At 48.1% G+C, this 19,925-nt stretch overlaps 1 protein-coding gene across 1 annotated transcript in view; it reads right to left on the minus strand.

Annotated features, from left to right (window-relative positions):
- Window positions 1-19,925, minus strand: part of TPCN2 (two pore segment channel 2) — a 118,950-nt gene that overhangs the window by 87,731 nt on the left and 11,294 nt on the right. The window contains exon 2 of the mRNA XM_063944225.1: window positions 11,627-11,688. Within this exon, the coding sequence (XP_063800295.1) occupies window positions 11,627-11,688 (62 nt within the window). The remainder of the gene's footprint in view (window positions 1-11,626; window positions 11,689-19,925) is intronic.

The raw sequence follows: 19,925 nt of genomic DNA on the forward strand, positions 1-19,925 counted from the left end.
TGCGACCCTGACCATTTGTCCAACAGATCCCTTTGGAAAATTCTTGCGTGGAATCTGCCGAATGGAATTGCTTCGTAAGAAGCCACCATTTTTCCCAGGACTCTTGTGCATTGATGTACAGACACCTTTCCTGGTTTGAGGAGGTTCCTGACAAGCTCGGATAACTCCTTGGCTTTTTCCTCCGGGAGAAAAACCTTTTTCTGAACCGTGTCCAGAATCATCCCTAGGAACAGCAGACGAGTTGTCGGCATTAACTGGGATTTTGGAATATTCAGAATCCACCCGTGCTGTTTTAGCACTTCTTGAGACAGTGCTAATCCCATCTCTAGCTGTTCTCTGGACCTTGCCCCTATTAGGAGATCGTCCAAGTATGGGATAATTAATATGCCTTTTCTTCGAAGAAGAATCATCATCTCGGCCATTACCTTTGTAAAGACCCGAGGTGCCGTGGACAATCCGAACGGCAGCGTCTGAAACTGATAGTGACAGTTTTGTACAACGAACCTGAGGTACCCCTGGTGTGAGGGGTAAATTGGAACGTGGAGATACGCATCCTTGATGTCCAAGGATACCATAAAGTCCCCCTCTTCCAGGTTCGCTATCACTGCTCTGAGTGACTCCATCTTGAACCTGAACTTCTTTATGTACAGGTTCAAGGACTTCAGATTTAGAATAGGCCTTACCGAGCCATCCGGCTTCGGTACCACAAAAAGAGTGGAATAATACCCCTTCCCTTGTTGTAGAAGAGGTACCTTGACTATCACCTGCTGAGAGTACAGCTTGTGAATGGCTTCCAAAACCGTCTCCCTTTCGGAGGGGGACGTTGGTAAAGCAGACTTCAGGAAAGGGCGAGGTGGATCTGTCTCTATTTCCAACCTGTACCCCTGAGATATTATCTGCAGGATCCAGGGATCTACTTGCGAGTGAGCCCACTGCGCGCTGTAATTTTTGAGACGACCCCCCACCGTCCCCGAGTCCGCTTGAGAAGCCCCAGCGTCATGCTGAGGCTTTTGTAGAAGCCGGGGAGGGCTTCTGTTCTTGGGAAGGAGCTGCCTGTTGCTGTCTCTTTCCTCGACCTCTGCCTCGTGGCAGATATGAATAGCCCTTTGCTCTCTTATTTTTAAAGGAACGAAAGGGCTGCGGTTGAAAGGTCGGTGCCTTTTTCTGTTGGGGAGTGACTTGAGGTAGAAAGGTGGATTTCCCGGCTGTAGCCGTGGCCACCAAATCTGATAGACCGACTCCAAATAACTCCTCCCCTTTATATTGCAAAACTTCCATATGCCGTTTTGAATCCGCATCGCCTGTCCACTGTCGCGTCCATAAAGCTCTTCTGGCCGAAATGGACATAGCACTTACCCGTGATGCCAGTGTGCAGATATCCCTCTGTGCATCACGCATATAAAGAAATGCATCCTTTATTTGTTCTAACGACAGTAAAATATTGTCCCTGTCCAGGGTATCAATATTTTCAATCAGGGACTCTGACCAAACTACCCCAGCACTGCACATCCAGGCAGTCGCTATAGCTGGTCGTAGTATAACACCTGCATGTGTGTATATACTTTTTTGGATATTTTCCATCCTCCTATCTGATGGATCTTTAAGTGCGGCCGTCTCAGGAGAGGGTAACGCCACTTGTTTAGATAAGCGTGTTAGCGCCTTGTCCACCCTAGGAGGTGTTTCCCAGCGCTCCCTAACCTCTGGCGGGAAAGGGTATAATGCCAATAATTTCTTTGAAATTATCAGCTTTTTATCAGGGGCAACCCACGCTTCATTACACACGTCATTTAATTCTTCTGATTCAGGAAAAACTATAGGTAGTTTTTTCACACCCCACATAATACCCTGTTTAGTGGTACCTGTAGTATCAGCTAAATGTAACGCCTCCTTCATTGCCAAAATCATATAACGTGTGGCCCTACTGGAAAATACGGTTGATTCGTCACCGTCACCACTGGAGTCATCGCCTGTGTCTGGGTCTGTGTCGACCGACTGAGGCAAAGGGCGTTTCACAGCCCCTGACGGTGTTTGAGTCGCCTGGACAGGCACTAATTGATTGTCCGGCCGTCTCATGTCGTCAAACGACTGCTTTAGCGTGTTGACACTATCCCGTAGTTCCATAAATAAAGGCATCCATTCTGGTGTCGACTCCCTAGGGGGTGACATCCTCATATTTGGCAATTGCTCCGCCTCCACGCCAATATCGTCCTCATACATGTCGACACACACGTACCGACACACAGCAGACACACAGGGAATGCTCCTAACGAAGACAGGACCCACTAGCCCTTTGGGGAGACAGAGGGAGAGTTTGCCAGCACACACCAAAAGCGCTATATATATATATCAGGGATAGCCTTATAATAAGTGCTCCCTTATAGCTGCTTTGTTATATCAAAATATCGCCATAAATTTGCCCCCCCTCTCTGTTTTACCCTGTTTCTGTAGTGCAGTGCAGGGGAGAGACTTGGGAGCCGTCCTGACCAGCGGAGCTGTAAGAGGAAATGGCGCCGTGTGCTGAGGAGATAGGCCCCGCCCCTTTTCTGGCGGGCTCGTCTCCCGCTATTTAGAGAAATCAGGCAGGGGTTAAATATCTCCATATAGCCTCTGGGGGCTATATGTGAGGTATTTTTAGCCTTTATATAGGTTACATTTGCCTCCCAGGGCGCCCCCCCCCAGCGCCCTGCACCCTCAGTGACCGCGTGTGAAGTGTGCGGAGAGGAAAATGGCGCACAGCTGCAGTGCTGTGCGCTACCTTTAGAAGACTGCAGGAGTCTTCAGCCGCCGATTCTGGACCTCTTCTGACTTCAGCATCTGCAAGGGGGCCGGCGGCGCGGCTCCGGTGACCATCCAGGCTGTACCTGTGATCGTCCCTCTGGAGCTTGATGTCCAGTAGCCAAGAAGCCAATCCATCCTGCACGCAGGTGAGTTGACTCCTTCTCCCCTCAGTCCCTCGTTGCAGTGATCCTGTTGCCAGCAGGAATCACTGTAAAATAAAAAACCTAGCTAAACTTTTTCTAAGCAGCTCTTTAGGAGAGCCACCTAGATTGCACCCTTCTCGGCCGGGCACAAAAATCTAACTGGAGTCTGGAGGAGGGTCATAGGGGGAGGAGCCAGTGCACACCACCTGATCTGGAAAAGCTTTACTTTTTGTGCCCTGTCTCCTGCGGAGCCGCTATTCCCCATGGTCCTTTCAGGAACCCCAGCATCCACTAGGACGATAGAGAAATAAGAATTTACTTACCGATAATTCTATTTCTCATAGTCCGTAGTGGATGCTGGGACTCCGTAAGGACCATGGGGAATAGCGGCTCCGCAGGAGACTGGGCACAAAAGTAAAAGCTTGAACTAGCTGGTGTGCACTGGCTCCTCCCCCTATGACCCTCCTCCAAGCCTCAGTTAGGATACTGTGCCCGGACGAGCGTACATAATAAGGAAGGATCTTGAATCCCGGGTAAGACTCATACCAGCCACACCAATCACACCGTACAACCTGTGATCTGAACCCAGTTAACAGTATGATAAACGAAGGAGCCTCTGAAAAGATGGCTCACAACAATAATAACCCGAATTTTGTAACAATAACTATATACAAGTATTGCAGACAATCCGCACTTGGGATGGGCGCCCAGCATCCACTACGGACTATGAGAAATAGAATTATCGGTAAGTAAATTCTTATTTTCTCTAACGTCCTAAGTGGATGCTGGGACTCCGTAAGGACCATGGGGATTATACCAAAGCTCCCAAACGGGCGGGAGAGTGCGGATGACTCTGCACCACCGAATGAGAGAACTCCAGGTCCTCCTCAGCCAGGGTATCAAATTTGTAGAATTTAGCAAACGTGTTTGCCCCTGACCAAGTAGCTGCTCGGCAAAGTTGTAAAGCCGAGACCCCTCGGGCAGCCGCCCAAGATGAGCCCACCTTCCTTGTGGAATGGGCTTTTACAGATTTTGGCTGTGGCAGGCCTGCCACAGAATGTGCAAGCTGAATTGTACTACAAATCCAACGAGCAATCGTCTGCTTAGAAGCAGGAGCACCCAGCTTGTTGGGTGCATACAGGATAAACAGCGAGTCAGATTTCCTGACTCCAGCCGTCCTGGAAATATATATTTTTAGGGCCCTGACTACGTCCAGTAACTTGGAGTCCTCCAAGTCCCTAGTAGCCGCAGGCACCACAATAGGCTGGTTCACGTGAAACGCTGAAACCACCTTTGGGAGAAATTGAGGACGAGTCCTCAATTCTGCCCTATCCGTGTGAAAAATCAGGTAAGGGCTTTTATAAGATAAAGCCGCCAATTCTGAGACACGCCTGGCTGAAGCCAGGGCTAACAGCATTACCACCTTCCATGTGAGATATTTTAATTCCACAGTGGTGAGTGGTTCAAACCAATGTGATTTTAGGAACCCCAAAACCACATTGAGATCCCAAGGTGCCACCGGGGGCACAAAAGGAGGCTGTATATGCAGTACCCCTTTGACAAACGTCTGGACTTCAGGCACTGAAGCCAGTTCTTTTTGGAAGAAAATCGACAGGGCCGAAATTTGAACCTTAATGGACCCTAATTTTAGGCCCATAGACAGTCCTGTTTGCAGGAAATGTAGGAAGCGACCCAGTTGAAATTCCTCTGTAGGGGCCTCTTTGGCCTCACACCACGCAACATATTTTCGCCAAATGCGGTGATAATGTTTTGCGGTTAGATCCTTCCTGGCCTTTATCAGGGTAGGGATGACTTCTTCTGGAATGCCTTTTTCCTTCAGGATCCGGCGTTCAACCGCCATGCCGTCAAACGCAGCCGCGGTAAGTCTTGGAACAGACAAGGCCCCTGCTGGAGCAGGTCCTTTTTTAGAGGTAGAGGCCACGGTTCCTCCGTGAGCATCTCTTGAAGTTCCGGGTACCAAGTCCTTCTTGGCCAATCCGGAACCACGAGTATAGTTCTTACTCCTCTCCTTTTTATGATTCTCAGAACTTTTGGTATGAGAGGCAGAGGAGGGAACACATACACTGACTGGTACACCCATGGTGTTACCAGAGCGTCCACCGCTATTGCCTGAGGGTCCCTTGACCTGGCGCAATATCTGTCTAGTTTTTTGTTGAGACGGGACGCCATCATGTCCACCTTTGGTTTTTCCCAACGGTTTACCATCTCTTGGAAGACTTCTGGATGAAGTCCCCACTCCCCCGGGTGAAGGTCGTGTCTGCTGAGGAAGTCCGCTTCCCAGTTGTCCACTCCCGGAATGAACACTGCTGACAGTGCTATCACATGATTCTCCGCCCAGCGAAGAATCCTTGCAGCTTCTGCCATCGCCCTCCTGCTTCTCGTGCCGCCCTGTCTGTTTACGTGGGCGACTGACGTGATGTTGTCCGATTGGATCAATACCGCCTGACCCTGAAGCAGGGGTTTTGCTTGACTTAGGGCATTGTAAATGGCCCTTAGTTCCAGAATGTTTATATGAAGAGATGTTTCCATGCTTGACCACAAGCCCTGGAAATTTCGTCCCTGTGTGACTGCTCCCCAGCCTCTCAGGCTGGCATCCGTGGTCACCAGGATCCAATCCTGAATGCCGAATCTGCGGCCCTCTAGTAGATGAGCACTCTGCAGCCACCACAGAAGAGACACCCTTGTCCTTGGCGACAGGGTTATCCGCTGATGCATCTGAAGATGCGATCCGGACCATTTGTCCAGAAGATCCCACTGAAACGTTCTTGCATGGAATCTTCCGAATGGAATCGCTTCGTAAGAAGCCACCATTTTTCCCAGGACCCTCGTGCACTGATGCACTGACACCTGGCCTGGTTTTAGGAGATTCCTGACTAGCTCGGATAACTCCCTGGCCTTCTCCTCTGGGAGAAACACCTTTTTCTGGACTGTGTCCAGAATCATTCCTAGGAACAGGAGACGTGTTGTTGGAATCAGCTGCGATTTTGGAATATTTAGAATCCACCCGTGCTGACGTAACACTAACTGAGATAGTGCTACTCCGACTTCTAACTGTTCCCTGGACCTTGCCCTTATCAGGAGATCGTCCAAGTAAGGGATAATTAAAACGCCTTTTCTTCGAAGAAGAATCATCATTTCGGCCATTACCTTGGTAAAGACCCGAGGTGCCGTGGACAACCCAAACGGCAGCGTCTGAAACTGATAATGACAGTTTTGTACTACAAACCTGAGGTACCCTTGGTGAGAAGGGTAGATTGGGACGTGGAGATAAGCATCTTTGATGTCCAGAGACACCATATAGTCCCCTTCTTCCAGGTTTGCTATCACTGCTCTGAGTGACTCCATCTTGAATTTGAACCTCTTTATGTAAGTGTTCAAGGATTTTAGATTTAAAATTGGTCTCACCGAGCCGTCCGGCTTCGGTACCACAAACAGCGTGGAATAATACCCCTTTCCCTGTTGTAGGAGAGGTACCTTGATTATCACCTGCTGGGAATACAGCTTGTGAATGGCTTCCAAAACTGCCTCCCTGTCGGAGGGAGACTTTGGTAGAGCAGACTTCAGGAACCGGCGAGGGGGAGACGTCTCGAATTCCAGTTTGTACCCCTGTGATACTACCTGCAGAATCCAGGGGTCCACTTGCGAGTGAGCCCACTGCGCGTTGAAATTTTTGAGACGGGCCCCCACCGTGTCCGAGTCCGCTTGTAAAGCCCCAGCGTCATGCTGAAGACTTGGCAGAAGCAGAGGAGGGCTTCTGCTCCTGGGAAGAGGCTGCCTGGTGCAGTCTTTTTCCTCTTCCTCTGCCCCGGGGCAGAAATGAGTGGCCTTTTGCCCGCTTGTACTTATGGGAACGAAAGGACTGAGTTTGAAAAGACGGTGTCTTTTTCTGCTGAGAGGTGACCTGGGGTAAAAAGGTGGACTTTCCGGCCGTTGCCGTGGCCACCAGGTCCGATAGACCGGCCCCAAATAACTCCTCCCCTTTATACGGCAATACTTCCATATGTCGTTTGGAATCCGCATCCCCTGACCACTGTCGCGTCCATAACGCTCTTCTGGCAGAAATGGACATAGCACTCACTCTTGATGCCAGGGTGCAAATATCCCTCTGTGCATCACGCATATATAGTAATGCATCCTTCAAATGCTCTATAGTTAGTAATATACTGTCCCTATCCAGGGTATCAATATTTTCAGTCAGGGAATCCGACCACGCCACTCCAGCACTGCACATCCAGGCTGAGGCGATTGCTGGTCGCAGTATAACACCAGTATGTGTGTATATACCCTTCAGGATATTTTCCAGCCTTCTATCCGCTGGTTCTTTGAGGGCGGCCGTATCAGGAGACGGTAACGCTACTTGTTTAGATAAACGTGTGAGCGCTTTATCTACTCTAGGGGGTGTTTCCCAACGCGCCCTAACCTCTGGCGGGAAAGGGTATAGTGCCAATAATTTATTAGAAATTAGCACTTTTTTATCGGGGGAAACCCACGCTTTATCACACACCTCATTTAATTCATCTGACTCAGGAAAAGCTACTGGTAGTTTTTTTACTCCCCACATAATACCCTTCTTTGTGGTACTTGTAGTGTCAGAAATGTTCAATGCCTCCTTCATTGCCGTGATCATGTAACGTGTGGCCCTACTGGACATTACGTTTGTCTCCTCACCGTCGACACTGGACTCAGTATCTGGGTCTGTGTCGACCCACTGAGGTAACGGGCGTTTTATCGCCCCTGACGGTGTCTGAGACGCCTGGACAGGCACTAATTGATTTGTCGGCTGTCTCATGTCGTCAACAGTTTTTTGTAAAGTGCTGACATTGTCACGTAGTTCTTTAAATACAACCATCCAGTCAGGTGTCGACTCCCTAGGGGGTGACATCGCTAACACAGGCTCTGCTTCCACATCATTTTCCTCCTCATACATGTCGACACAATCGTACCGACACCCAGCACACACACAGGGAATGCTCTGATAGAGGACAGGACCCCACTAGCCCTTTGGGGAGACAGAGGGAGAGTTTGCCAGCACACACCAGAGCGCTATATATATATATATATATATATAGGGATAACCTTATATAAGTGTTACTCCCTTTAATAGCTGCTGTTTATAATTTAGCTGCCAATAGTGCCCCCCCTCTCTCGTTTTTACCCTGATTCTGTAGGGACTGCAGGAGAGAGTCAGGGAGCCGTCCTTCCAGCGGAACTGTGAGGGAAAATGGCGCTTGTGTGCTGAGGAGATAGGCTCCGCCCCTTCACGACGGCCTTATCTCCCGCTTTTTTCTGGAAAACTGGCAGGGGTTAAATACATCCATATAGCCCAGGAGCTATATGTGATGTATTTCTTTTGCCATCCTAAGGTATTTCAGTTTTTATTGCGTCTCAGGGCGCTCCCCCCCAGCGCCCTGCACCCTCAGTGACCGGAGAGTGAAGTGTGCTGAGAGCAATGGCGCACAGCTGCAGTGCTGTGCGCTACCTTAGTTGAAGACAGGAACGTCTTCTGCCGCCGATTTCACCGGACCTCTTCGTTCTTCTGGCTCTGTAAGGGGGCCGGTGGCGCGGCTCCGGGACCCATCCAGGCTGAACCTGTGATCGTCCCTCTGGAGCTAATGTCCAGTAGCCTAAGAAGCCCAATTCACTCTGCACGCAGGTGAGTTCGCTTCTTCTCCCCTTAGTCCCACGATGCAGTGAGCCTGTTGCCAGCAGGACTCACTGAAAATAAAAAACCTAAAATAAACTTTTACTCTAAGCAGCTCAGGAGAGCCACCTAGCATGCACCCTTCTCGTTCGGGCACAAGAATCTAACTGAGGCTTGGAGGAGGGTCATAGGGGGAGGAGCCAGTGCACACCAGCTAGTTCAAGCTTTTACTTTTGTGCCCAGTCTCCTGCGGAGCCGCTATTCCCCATGGTCCTTACGGAGTCCCAGCATCCACTTAGGACGTTAGAGAAAATGGATTGAAGTGGTGATAGCCTATGTTTGGGAAGACCAGTAAGGAGACTATTACAATAATCAATGCGGGAGATGATGAGTGCATGGATTAAGGTTTTTGCAGTGTCTTGTGTAAGATAAGGGCGTATTTTGGATATGTTTTTAAGGTGCATGTAACATGATTTAGAGACAGATTGAATGTGTGGAACAAAGGACAGTTCAGAGTCAAGGGTGACACCTAGGCAACGAGCTTGTGGGGTGGGGTGGATAGTTGCATTGTCAACAGTTAGAGAGATATCAGGTTGGTAACTACTCTTAGCTGGTGGGAAAATAATTAATTCGGTTTTGGAAATGTTGAGTTTGAGGTGGCGAGGTGACATCCAAGATGAAATGGCAGACAGGCATCCAGTGATACGAGCCAATACTGGTGGTGACAAATCTGGGGAGGATAGGTAGATTTGAGTATCATCAGCATACAAATGATACTGAAATCCAAAGGAGCTGATTAGTTTACCAAGAGAGGAGGTATAGATTGAGAAAAGCAGAGGACCTAAGACTGAGCCTTGCGGTACTCCAACTGATAGAGGTAGAGAAGAGGAGGTAGAGTCAGAGAAGTGAACACTGAAAGAGCGATTAGATAGGTAGGATGAGAACCAAGAAAGGGCTGTGTCCTGAAGACCTAGGGATTGTAGTGTTTGTATAAGAAGAGAGTGGTCAACAGTGTCAAAAGCAGCAGAGAGATCTAGAAGATCTAGTCTCACATTACTGGAACATGGCGGATATTTAGGTGTGCTCAAATGATTAGTACTTTAGAAATATGCTTGAAAAAAGTTAATTGAATAATCCCACTTTTACTCCCAAATCCCGGGTCTCACCCAGGATTTGGAATACGGTTCCAAGCCAGGACCCCCCCCCTTTTACACAGCAGTACCAATCGAGGATATTCCCGGATCGGCACAGTTTACAGTGCAGTGTCTTGTGGGCCGGCACTTAGAGATGACGTCATCTCCAAGCGCCGGGAAACCCTGCAGATCGGGACACGTCACGCTGGGGTCAAACCCAGCGATCTGGAAGCTGCTGTGCTATCCCCAGCCTCCGAGCACCAGATACGCCGCGGCTGTCTGCATAGACAGCATGCGGCGTGACCCCCAGCTTCCCGACTGCCCATGGGACACTGCGGTTCGGGAGCTCTGCCATGCTGTAAGTGGGTAAGCCGGGTCATCCGCCTCCTACCCCAGGTCTTACCCGTGTACAACCCTGCTCGCAAGCCGGGTTGGATTCCCGGGAAAATGGACCCAGGGTTTTGGGGGAAGGACCATTTTACAGCACCTGGGATATTTCAGGCGGTTTAAAAGGGGTAAAAATCCATAATGCTCTCAGCCATATTAGGGATGAGCTACAGATGGAGTCTCGCTCATCTAGCCTTCTCTGCTGCGCCTAGGTGCACAAAGGTTTATTAGCATAAGCCTTTCATCTATTGTTCTCAGCTACAATACAATACAGAGAGAACAATGCAGAAGGGGATTTAGGCATTACAGTAGGGGATTAGGTTTGACAGCACTGGCTGAATTAAATCAATTAAAGGGATAGATGAGCAGGGCTCCATCTGTATATACTCTATGTATGCAGACAGCAGGGATGACAGGCCTGTTCTGCAGAATGGCACTGAATGAGTTTGTACACAGTGATGTCACTAAACTGTTTGACAAGACTTTCATAATGAATCCTCTACAGCATTACCCAATGGCAAAACTGTGGCAGGGCATGCTGGGTTGTGTCGTTTCCCAACAGCTGGCGGGCCGCAGGTTGGCCAGGCCTTCCCTACAGTATAGATAGAGAAAATAACTGGAATGTATTTTATCTTCATTGTTCGTACATGAGAATGACAATCTAGAGTTAGAATGGCCCTTTAAACAACTTTTACCAGGAATCTCGCCCTGCAGAATGTTTTGGTTTTTTTAATGGTGTGAAATCCGTTGATTGCACAATTTTCACACGTCCTTCAATCACTCATGTGAATTCTGGAGCCAATTTATTGCACCTGGTTTTACTAGTGGTGTCTCTCTTATGCTGTTCATTTTTCATTATATTAAGAAAGACGTTTCAAATTATTATTATTTTTAATACAGAGTATTTAAAAGTGAATTACTGGTAATAACTCCCAAACACATTCAATGTGATTTATATGAAAACAAAATGTGAAAAGTGCCAAAGGCGTGAATACGTATTATAACAATAGCACACAGAAGATGATTTAAATCAGGTACAAGTCATTGAGGAACTGACTGTAGAAGATTAAATTAAGCATAAAACCATCATATAATTACTGGGATCCGGTCTTTAGGTCGACACTGTCTAGGTCGACCACTATTGGTCGACAGTAAGTATGTTCGACAGGGACTAAGTCGGACATGTTCTAGGTCGACGTGACAAAAGGTCGACATGAGTTTTTCACTTTTTATTTCATTGGTTTGAACTTTTTTATACTTTACGATCCACGTGGACTACAATTGGGAACGGTAACCTGCCCTTGCCCGAAGTCCGCGAGCCATACGAGGGGACACTGTGCACTAATTAAGGTTCCCGGTCACTATACGAAGAAAACAACACCAAAAACAATTAAAAAAACTCATGTCGACCTTTTTTTATGTCGACCTAGTACCTGTCGACCTACTTACTGACGACCAATAGTGGTCGACCTAAGTCTAGTCTATCTAACATACCACACCCATAACTACCGTCTTATAATTACCTGGATTGCATCTTCAATAAAGACAACTGCTTGCTTCACATAAAGATTTTCATCTACAGCTCCTGGAAAAATGAAAGATAGGTTTCTCAGTCTCCTGGTAAGTGCACCATAAATCTATTATACATTGAAGAGGTTTAGTATTGGAGAGGATACAAAGCCGATAGGTAGTTAATGAAAACACACACAACGTAAACTCGCATAACAGCTGAACTCTTATTATATCATATTGAAGAATGTGGCCGATATACTACATATACAGAAATTAGTTATATTATATTGATAACCGGGATCAGTTCAACTTGTTGGCTGTCGGGATCCCGTCGGTCAGGTTACCGACACCGGAATTCCGCCAGCTTGCAATGCCGCAGCCGGAATCCCGGCAAAACATTACTATTCCCACTCATGGGTGTCCACAACACCCATAGGAGTAGATGTATGAAGCCTGGAGAAGTGATTAAGCAGCGATAAGAGCGCGGTGATAACGCACCAGCCAATCAGCTCCTAACTGTCTATTTACATATTGGAGCTGATTGGCTGGTGTTTTATCACCTTGCACTTATCACTGCTTTATCACTTCTTCAGGCTTAATATATCTGCCCCACTGAGTGGGAATAGATCCCGTGAAGAGTACAGTGAGCCTGCAAAGGGACTCTCTGTGCTCGCCCCTCTGCCGGAATACCGGCGGGCGGGATGCCGCTGTCAGGATATGGATAGCCGGCATCCTACCCGCCGGTAAATCATATGTATTCCTGATAAACACTGTATACAAATATATTACATCATAACTGTCCATCAATTTACACTACTTTGCCTGAATGTGATTTCACCCAACAGTGAATAGGTGGGTGCAATACAATTTACCGGCGGGACTACCGGGATGATAACGGCAGCCCGAATAGGCGTTATAGAAGAGGCCACATGCTCTAGAAACACATGTCCAAGATGCGATGCTTACGTTGGCACAACTTCTGTCCTCTTGTAATTGGAACCACTGGCCACAGGAATGCAGCCACATGCACAAAATTACCGTATATACTCGAGTATAAGCTGACTTTTTCAGCACTTTTTTTTGTGCTGAAAAAGCCACCTCGGCTTATACTCGAGTCAGTGGCAGTGCAGTGTGACAGGCAGAGCAGTGTGAAGGAGGGACACGGAGCGCACAGTGTGCGCCTCTCCTGTGTCCCTCCTGCATCTCCGGCGGCAGCGGCGGGTCTATTAAAGGAAGTACCCGTTCGTGACCTCTGATCACGAACCGTCACTTCCTTTAATAGACCCGCCACGGCCGCCGGAGATGCAGGAGGGACACATGAGGCGCGCGCTGTGCGCTCCGTGTCCCTTCTTCAGAAGACAGCGCGGGATCGACGGAGGGGTAAGTAACAGGCACTGGGGGAGGTGGGCATATGTGGCAGCATGAGGGGCATATGTGGCATATCTGGCAGCATGAGGGGCATATCTGGCAGCATGAGGGGCATATCTGGCACTGTGGGGCATATCTGGCAGCATAAGGGGCATATCTGGCAGCATAAGGGCATATCTGGCACATCTGGCACTGTGGGGCATATGTGGCAGCATGAGGGGCATATCTGGCAGCATGAGGGCATATCTGGCAGCATGAGGGCATATCTGGCACTGTGGGGCATATCTGGCAGCATGAGGGCATATCTGGCACTGTGGGGCATATTTGGCAGCATGAGGGCATATCTGGCACTGTCGGGCATATCTGGCAGTATGAGGGCATATCTGGCACTGTGGGGGCATATCTGGCAGTATGAGGGCATATCTGGCACTGAGGGCTGTGTACGGCTAGAGCTGCATTTCCCACCCTAGGCTTATACTCGAGTCAATAAATTTTCCCAGGTTTTTGTGGTAGAATTAGGTGCCTCGGCTTATATTCGGGTCGACTTATACTCAAGTATATACGGTAGTTTTGCACAATTGCATTGTTTAACACAGAGTTGATAATGCATATTTAGAGGCGGATTCCATTGGCTGTAAGGTTCCACTGGAACCTTTGCTGGATATGCAGCTGAGCAATTCCAGTTATTACAGTATGTAAAATATTGCTTTGATTTTTTGAGAACTTCTAAGGCATGGGTCTTCAACCTGTGGCCCTCCAGCTGCTGTGGAACTACACATCCCAGCATGCCCTGCCTCAGATTTACCATGCCTTCATAGCAAAATTGTGGCAGGGCATGATGGGATGGGCATGACGGGATGTGTCGTTTCGCAGCAGCTGGAGGGCCACAGGTTGAAGACCCATGCTCTAAGGGGTGTAAGCGAGATTTTCCTGCCCTAATATCCAGCAAAGAGTCAGTGCATGATTTTCTGTAGGAACGTAATCTGCCCCATATAAAGGTGCTGACGGTCCAGTCACGCGTGGACACATACAGAACTTTAGGAGTCACCCTAAACAAGTTAAGTATATGCGTCCACGGTGACTAGTGTGGGTCCCAGCGGCCCGTGGGCACAGCACATCCTGCACCTATTACATGTATGCCAACAGAGCCTATAGACATCTGCACAAATGTCTTAAACCACCCCTGCCAGAAAGTGACAGCAGACAGGACTTTGGAGTGAGGTTTCCACTGTGAACATCTCCAGTCAGAACCACAATTCTGCAAACCTAGGCACGGACTGATTGCCTGGCACAGTCCCTAACGCTAGGAGGTCGGTCTACAGCTATAAATGCACCAGGCGGGCAGCTGAGCACATTTACAGAACAGGCGGAGATGGCTCACACAACAAATCTGCAGCGATGGGACTTGTATCACCACATAAGCAGTAACCACACAGGCATGTTGTAATCTTTCCCATGAGTTAACGCTGGGCGTGTAACAGGCACGCATATGACACATACTGAAAATAATTTGTGGTTGAAAAGGTCATAAAATATAAATTGCTAGCTATCGCTAGTTTCCACAGATGGGTGTGGTATATAAGATCTACAGTTACCAGAGAAACAGTCAATAGGTTGGCGCCATAAGGTCGGCAGGGTCAAGATGTCGACACAAAGGGTTGACACACTTTTGTGTAGATTTCATCACGTGACTCCAATTAGTGGTAAGATGCTTTGGGTTACTGTTCCCAATCATAGTCCATGTGGTGGGTAAACGAAGCAGATGTTGAAAAAAAAACGTGAACCCCCTCTCCCCAAAAAACAAACAAAGAAACTTGTGGTGTCGACCAATGTCATGCCAAATTTTTGACGCTTTCGACCATATGGTGTCAATCTGTTGTCTTTTTTTGACAGTGTCTATTCATAGTCCAGGTACCTCCAGAGACAGCCCCACAATTTATGTATGCAACAGTTTGTCCCTGAAGGTGCATACACACTTGCCGAGAAAGTAAACGACGTCGCTCATTTTCACCTTTCCTGGGCGACGTCTTTAACTTTCTCGGCAAGTGTGTATGCCGCTGCCGCTGAGCAATGCGCGGCCCCGCGAGCCGTGGCTATGCATGCAGCTCAATTTGGACTGTCGTCCAAGAGCTGCCTGCATGGCCCGGCCGTTGCGTGATGTCACTGAGCAATATGGTCGTCATATCGCTCAGTGTGTACGGCGGGCTGCAGACTGCCCCGGCCCCGGGGGGGGAAACACTAGGCAACATCACTCATAGAGCAAGTCACCTAGTGTGTACCCACCTTTACAGGATCCCTATTTGTTAATATTGACTAATGACACAAATAGTTACATTCTATATGCCATTATTACTATAATGAACAATTATTTTGTTCTACAATGATTTGTATAAATGGTGGTTTTATACCTTTATATGCAACCCCCACTCCATAATCTCTATTGCATGGCAATATATTAAACATATGCTCCAACCAAGGGCCAGATAATAAAACAGATAATAGAGAACGTTTTCATTTAACTCAATAACTGGCCACTATATTACATTTGCAGACCAGAAAAAAGCATCTCCGCAACGGTACAGAACAATGGGGGAGATCGATGATTCCTTCTAAAGGGCGGAGAAGTTGCCAAAGGAACCAATCAGCTTCGTCTTATTTTATAGAATATACATATTTGTTTGTTTAAGGTTTTTTTGTTGTTGTTGTTGTTGTTGTTCCCTTCTCTTTATTGTTCTGTGCGTATGTATTTTGTTTACGGAAAAAAATATTAAAAACCAAAACATTAATGTAAAAAAAAAAAGTACTTGAGAAATGTTGTTAGCTACGGAAGAAGCTGGTTAGTTGCTACGGGCAACATATCTTGTTGTCCGCTCTTTTAAAGTTGTAATACATTTCTATCGATGTCAGCAGCTGCTATATATGGAAGTGTACAGGCGTCACAGCTACTTCCTGCAGTCCAGGACAGAGCCTATACGTGTAAAACTGTCACTTATTTGTTACACGTATGGCAACACAAAGCTTCTATAGCGCCGGGGATACATACGGATGGGCCATGTAACAAACTTAAGCTTGGCACAAGGTGAACAATTTAGACAGTTATGTAGTTATGCAGCTAGGTGGCACTTGATATGCCGGCTGTCGGAATTCCGACAGCCGTCATACCGACAACTATTTTCCCTCTTGGGGTGTCCACGACACACCTGGAGGGAGAATAAATAGCGTGACCGAGCCCGCAAGGGGCTCTTTTGCACTCGCCCTGCTGCCGGTATACCGGTGGTCGGCATCCCGGCGCCTGTATGCTGGGCGCCGAGATCCCCAGCGCCGGCATACCGTAGTAGACCCATGCAGCTATGTACTAAGAGAGAGGTAAAGTGGGCGAAGATAAAGTACCAGCCAATCAGTTCCTAACTGCCATGTTACGGGCTGATGGGCCAATCCAATTGTATGCGAAGATCTCGCGGGTGAGTTATCGCGCCACACTTTACAGAGGCCCGAATATGCACAAAAGTGCTCATCACACCATAGCGATCCAAGCAATTTCGTGCAAATTTTGGCTGATCTCAGCCCACGAAGGGTGAGAGACCGAGTGCCGTTGCCGGCATTGAAACGCAAAGGCAATGGCACATCGCACCCTTCGCAAGCAACTGGCTTGACCTCTGTGTTTGAAAAATGACAGTTAGAAGCTGGTTAGTTGGTACTTTATTTCCGTCCACTATCTCTCTCCAAGGCTTAGTACATAGATCCCATAGTTACGGAGAGAAAACAAAAAGATAGAGGGCTGTGCTCGCAAAAGCTTAAATTCTATAGGGGAAATGGGCACAAAAAAGGGAGGTGGGCGCAGAGTTGCGGGGTGCGGAGAATTAGGAGATGGGGTGGTTAGGCTTGGGTGCATAGGTATATTTTTTAGTGGGCGCAGGGTGCCCCCAAAGTATATTTACCGTGTGCTGCCACCCGGGTCCCGCCTCCTCTGCAACGGGAAGATGGAGCCACACAGTGAAAGCAGAAACTCTGGCACTGTGTCGGCGCATTTGCTCTCTCATGTGCACGCACATAAACCCCATTCTGACATTAATATGCCCCTGCTTGGATGAAAAGATGAATTTTACACCAGCCGGAGAGCCACAGGTTGGCCAGGCCTGGTATAGGTGGCATTGGAGACCGAAGGAGCTGATGAGCGTTCCGGAGGAAGAGGTAATTTTAATCTGGAGATCCTTACTAATAACATAATCCTTAATAATATTGTCACGGATCATCTAATAGGCAGATCTTCACTAACTTCCAACAATATCCACTTTCTTAAGATGGCTTTGCCCCCCTCCCTCCTTCCCCAAGTCCTACATTAATTTAATATAAGATATTGAAAATATCAAAAGGAGCACTAGTAATGGTTAATGAATAAATTTATTAGTTACACCTAAAAGGATATAACCAGTAAAAATAAGAATTTACTTACCGATAATTCTATTTCTCGGAGTCCGTAGTGGATGCTGGGGTTCCTGAAAGGACCATGGGGAATAGCGGCTCCGCAGGAGACAGGGCACAAAAAGTAAAGCTTTAGGATCAGGTGGTGTGCACTGGCTCCTCCCCCTATGACCCTCCTCCAAGCCTCAGTTAGGATACTGTGCCCGGACGAGCGTACACAATAAGGAAGGATTTTGAATCCCGGGTAAGACTCATACCAGCCACACCAATCACACTGTACAACCTGTGATCTGAACCCAGTTAACAGTATGATAACAGCGGAGCCTCTGAAAAGATGGCTCACAACAATAATAACCCGATTTTTGTAACTATGTACAAGTATTGCAGATAATCCGCACTTGGGATGGGCGCCCAGCATCCACTACGGACTCCGAGAAATAGAATTATCGGTAAGTAAATTCTTATTTTCTCTATCGTCCTAGTGGATGCTGGGGTTCCTGAAAGGACCATGGGGATTATACCAAAGCTCCCAAACGGGCGGGAGAGTGCGGATGACTCTGTAGCACCGAATGAGAGAACTCCAGGTCCTCCTTAGCCAGGGTATCAAATTTGTAGAATTTAGCAAACGTGTTTGCCCCTGACCAAGTAGCTGCTCGGCAAAGTTGTAAAGCCGAGACCCCTCGGGCAGCCGCCCAAGATGAGCCCACCTTCCTTGTGGAATGGGCATTTACAGATTTTGGCTGTGGCAGGCCTGCCACAGAATGTGCAAGCTGAATTGTACTACAAATCCAACGAGCAATAGTCTGCTTAGAAGCAGGAGCACCCAGCTTTTTGGGTGCCTACAATATAAACAGCAAGTCAGACTTTCTGACTCCAGCCGTCCTGGAATATATATATATATATTTTCAGGGCCCTGACAACGTCTAGCAACTTGGAGTCCTCCAAGTCCCTAGTAGCCGCAGGCACCACAATAGGTTGTTTCAGGTGAAACGCTGACACCACCTTAGGAAGAAACTGGGGACGAGTCCGCAGTTCTGCCCTGTCCGAATGGAAAATCAAATATGGGCTTTTGTAAGACAAAACCGCCAATTTTGACAATCGCCTGGCCGAGGCCAGGGCCAACAGCATGGTCACTTTCCATGTGAGATATTTCAAATCCACAGATTTGAGTGGTTCAAACCAATATGATTTGAGGAATCCCAACACTACGTTGAGATCCCACGGTGCCACTGGAGGCACACAAGGGCTGTATATGCAATACTCCCTTGACAAACGTCTGGACTTCAGGAACTGAAGCCAATTCTTTCTGGAAGAAAATCTATAGGGCCGAAACTTGAACCTTAATGGACCCCAATTTGAGGCTCATAGACACTCCTGTTTGCAGGAAGTGCAGAAATCGACCTAGTTGAAATTTTTTCGTGGGGCCCTCCTGGCCTCACCCACGCAACATATTTTTACCACATGTGGTGATAACGTTGTGCGGTCACCTCCTTCCTGGCTTTGACCAGGGTAGGTATGACCTCTTCCGGAATGCCTTTTCCCTTAGGATCCGGCGTTCAAACCGCCATGCCGTCAAACGCAGTCGCGGTAAGTCTTGGAACAGACAAGGTCCCTGCTGGAGCAGGTCCTTTCTTAAAGGCCGATGCCACGGTTCCTCTTGGAACAGACATGGTACTTGCTGAAAGCAAATCCCTTCTTAGCTCCCGAGGCCATTAGTCCTCTGTGAGCATCTCTTGAAGTTCCGGTTACCAAGTCCCTCTTGGCCAATCCGGAGCCACGAGTATAGTTCTTACTCCTCTATGTCTTATAATTCTCAATACCTTGGTTATGAGAAGCAGAGAAGGGAACACATACACCGACTGTTACACCCACGGTGTTACCAGGACGTCCACAGCTATCGCTTGAAGGTCTCGTGACCTGGCGCAATACCTGTCCCATTTTTTTGTTCGGGCGGGACGCCATCATGTCCACCTTTGGTCTTTCCCAACGGTTCACAATCATGCGGAAAACTTCCCGATGAAGTTCCCACTCTCCCGGGTGGAGGTCGTGCCTGCTGAGGAAGTCTGCTTCCCAGTCGTCCACTCCCGGAATGAACACTGCTGACAGTGCTATCACATGATTTTCCGCCTAGCGAAAAATCCTTGCAGTTTTGTCACTGCCCTCCTGCTTCTTGTGCCGCCCTTTCTGTTTACGTGGGCGACTGCCGTGATGTTATCCCACTGGATCAATACCGGCTGACCTTGAAGCAGAGGTCTTGCTAAGCTTAGAGCATTATAAATTTGTTCTTAGCTCCAGTATATTTATGTGGAGAGAATTCTCCAGACTTGATCACACTCCTTGTGTGACTGCTCCCCAGCCTCTCAGGCTGGCCTCCGTGGTCACGAGCATCCAATCCTGAATGCCGAATCTGCGGCCCTCTAGAAGATGAGCACTCTGTAATCACCACAGGAGAGACACCCTTGTCCTTGGATATAGGGTTATCCGCTGATGCATCTGAAGATGCGATCCGGACCATTTGTC

This window comes from Pseudophryne corroboree, chromosome 11 (assembly GCF_028390025.1).
Source record: "Pseudophryne corroboree isolate aPseCor3 chromosome 11, aPseCor3.hap2, whole genome shotgun sequence".
NCBI lineage: Eukaryota > Metazoa > Chordata > Amphibia > Anura > Myobatrachidae > Pseudophryne > Pseudophryne corroboree.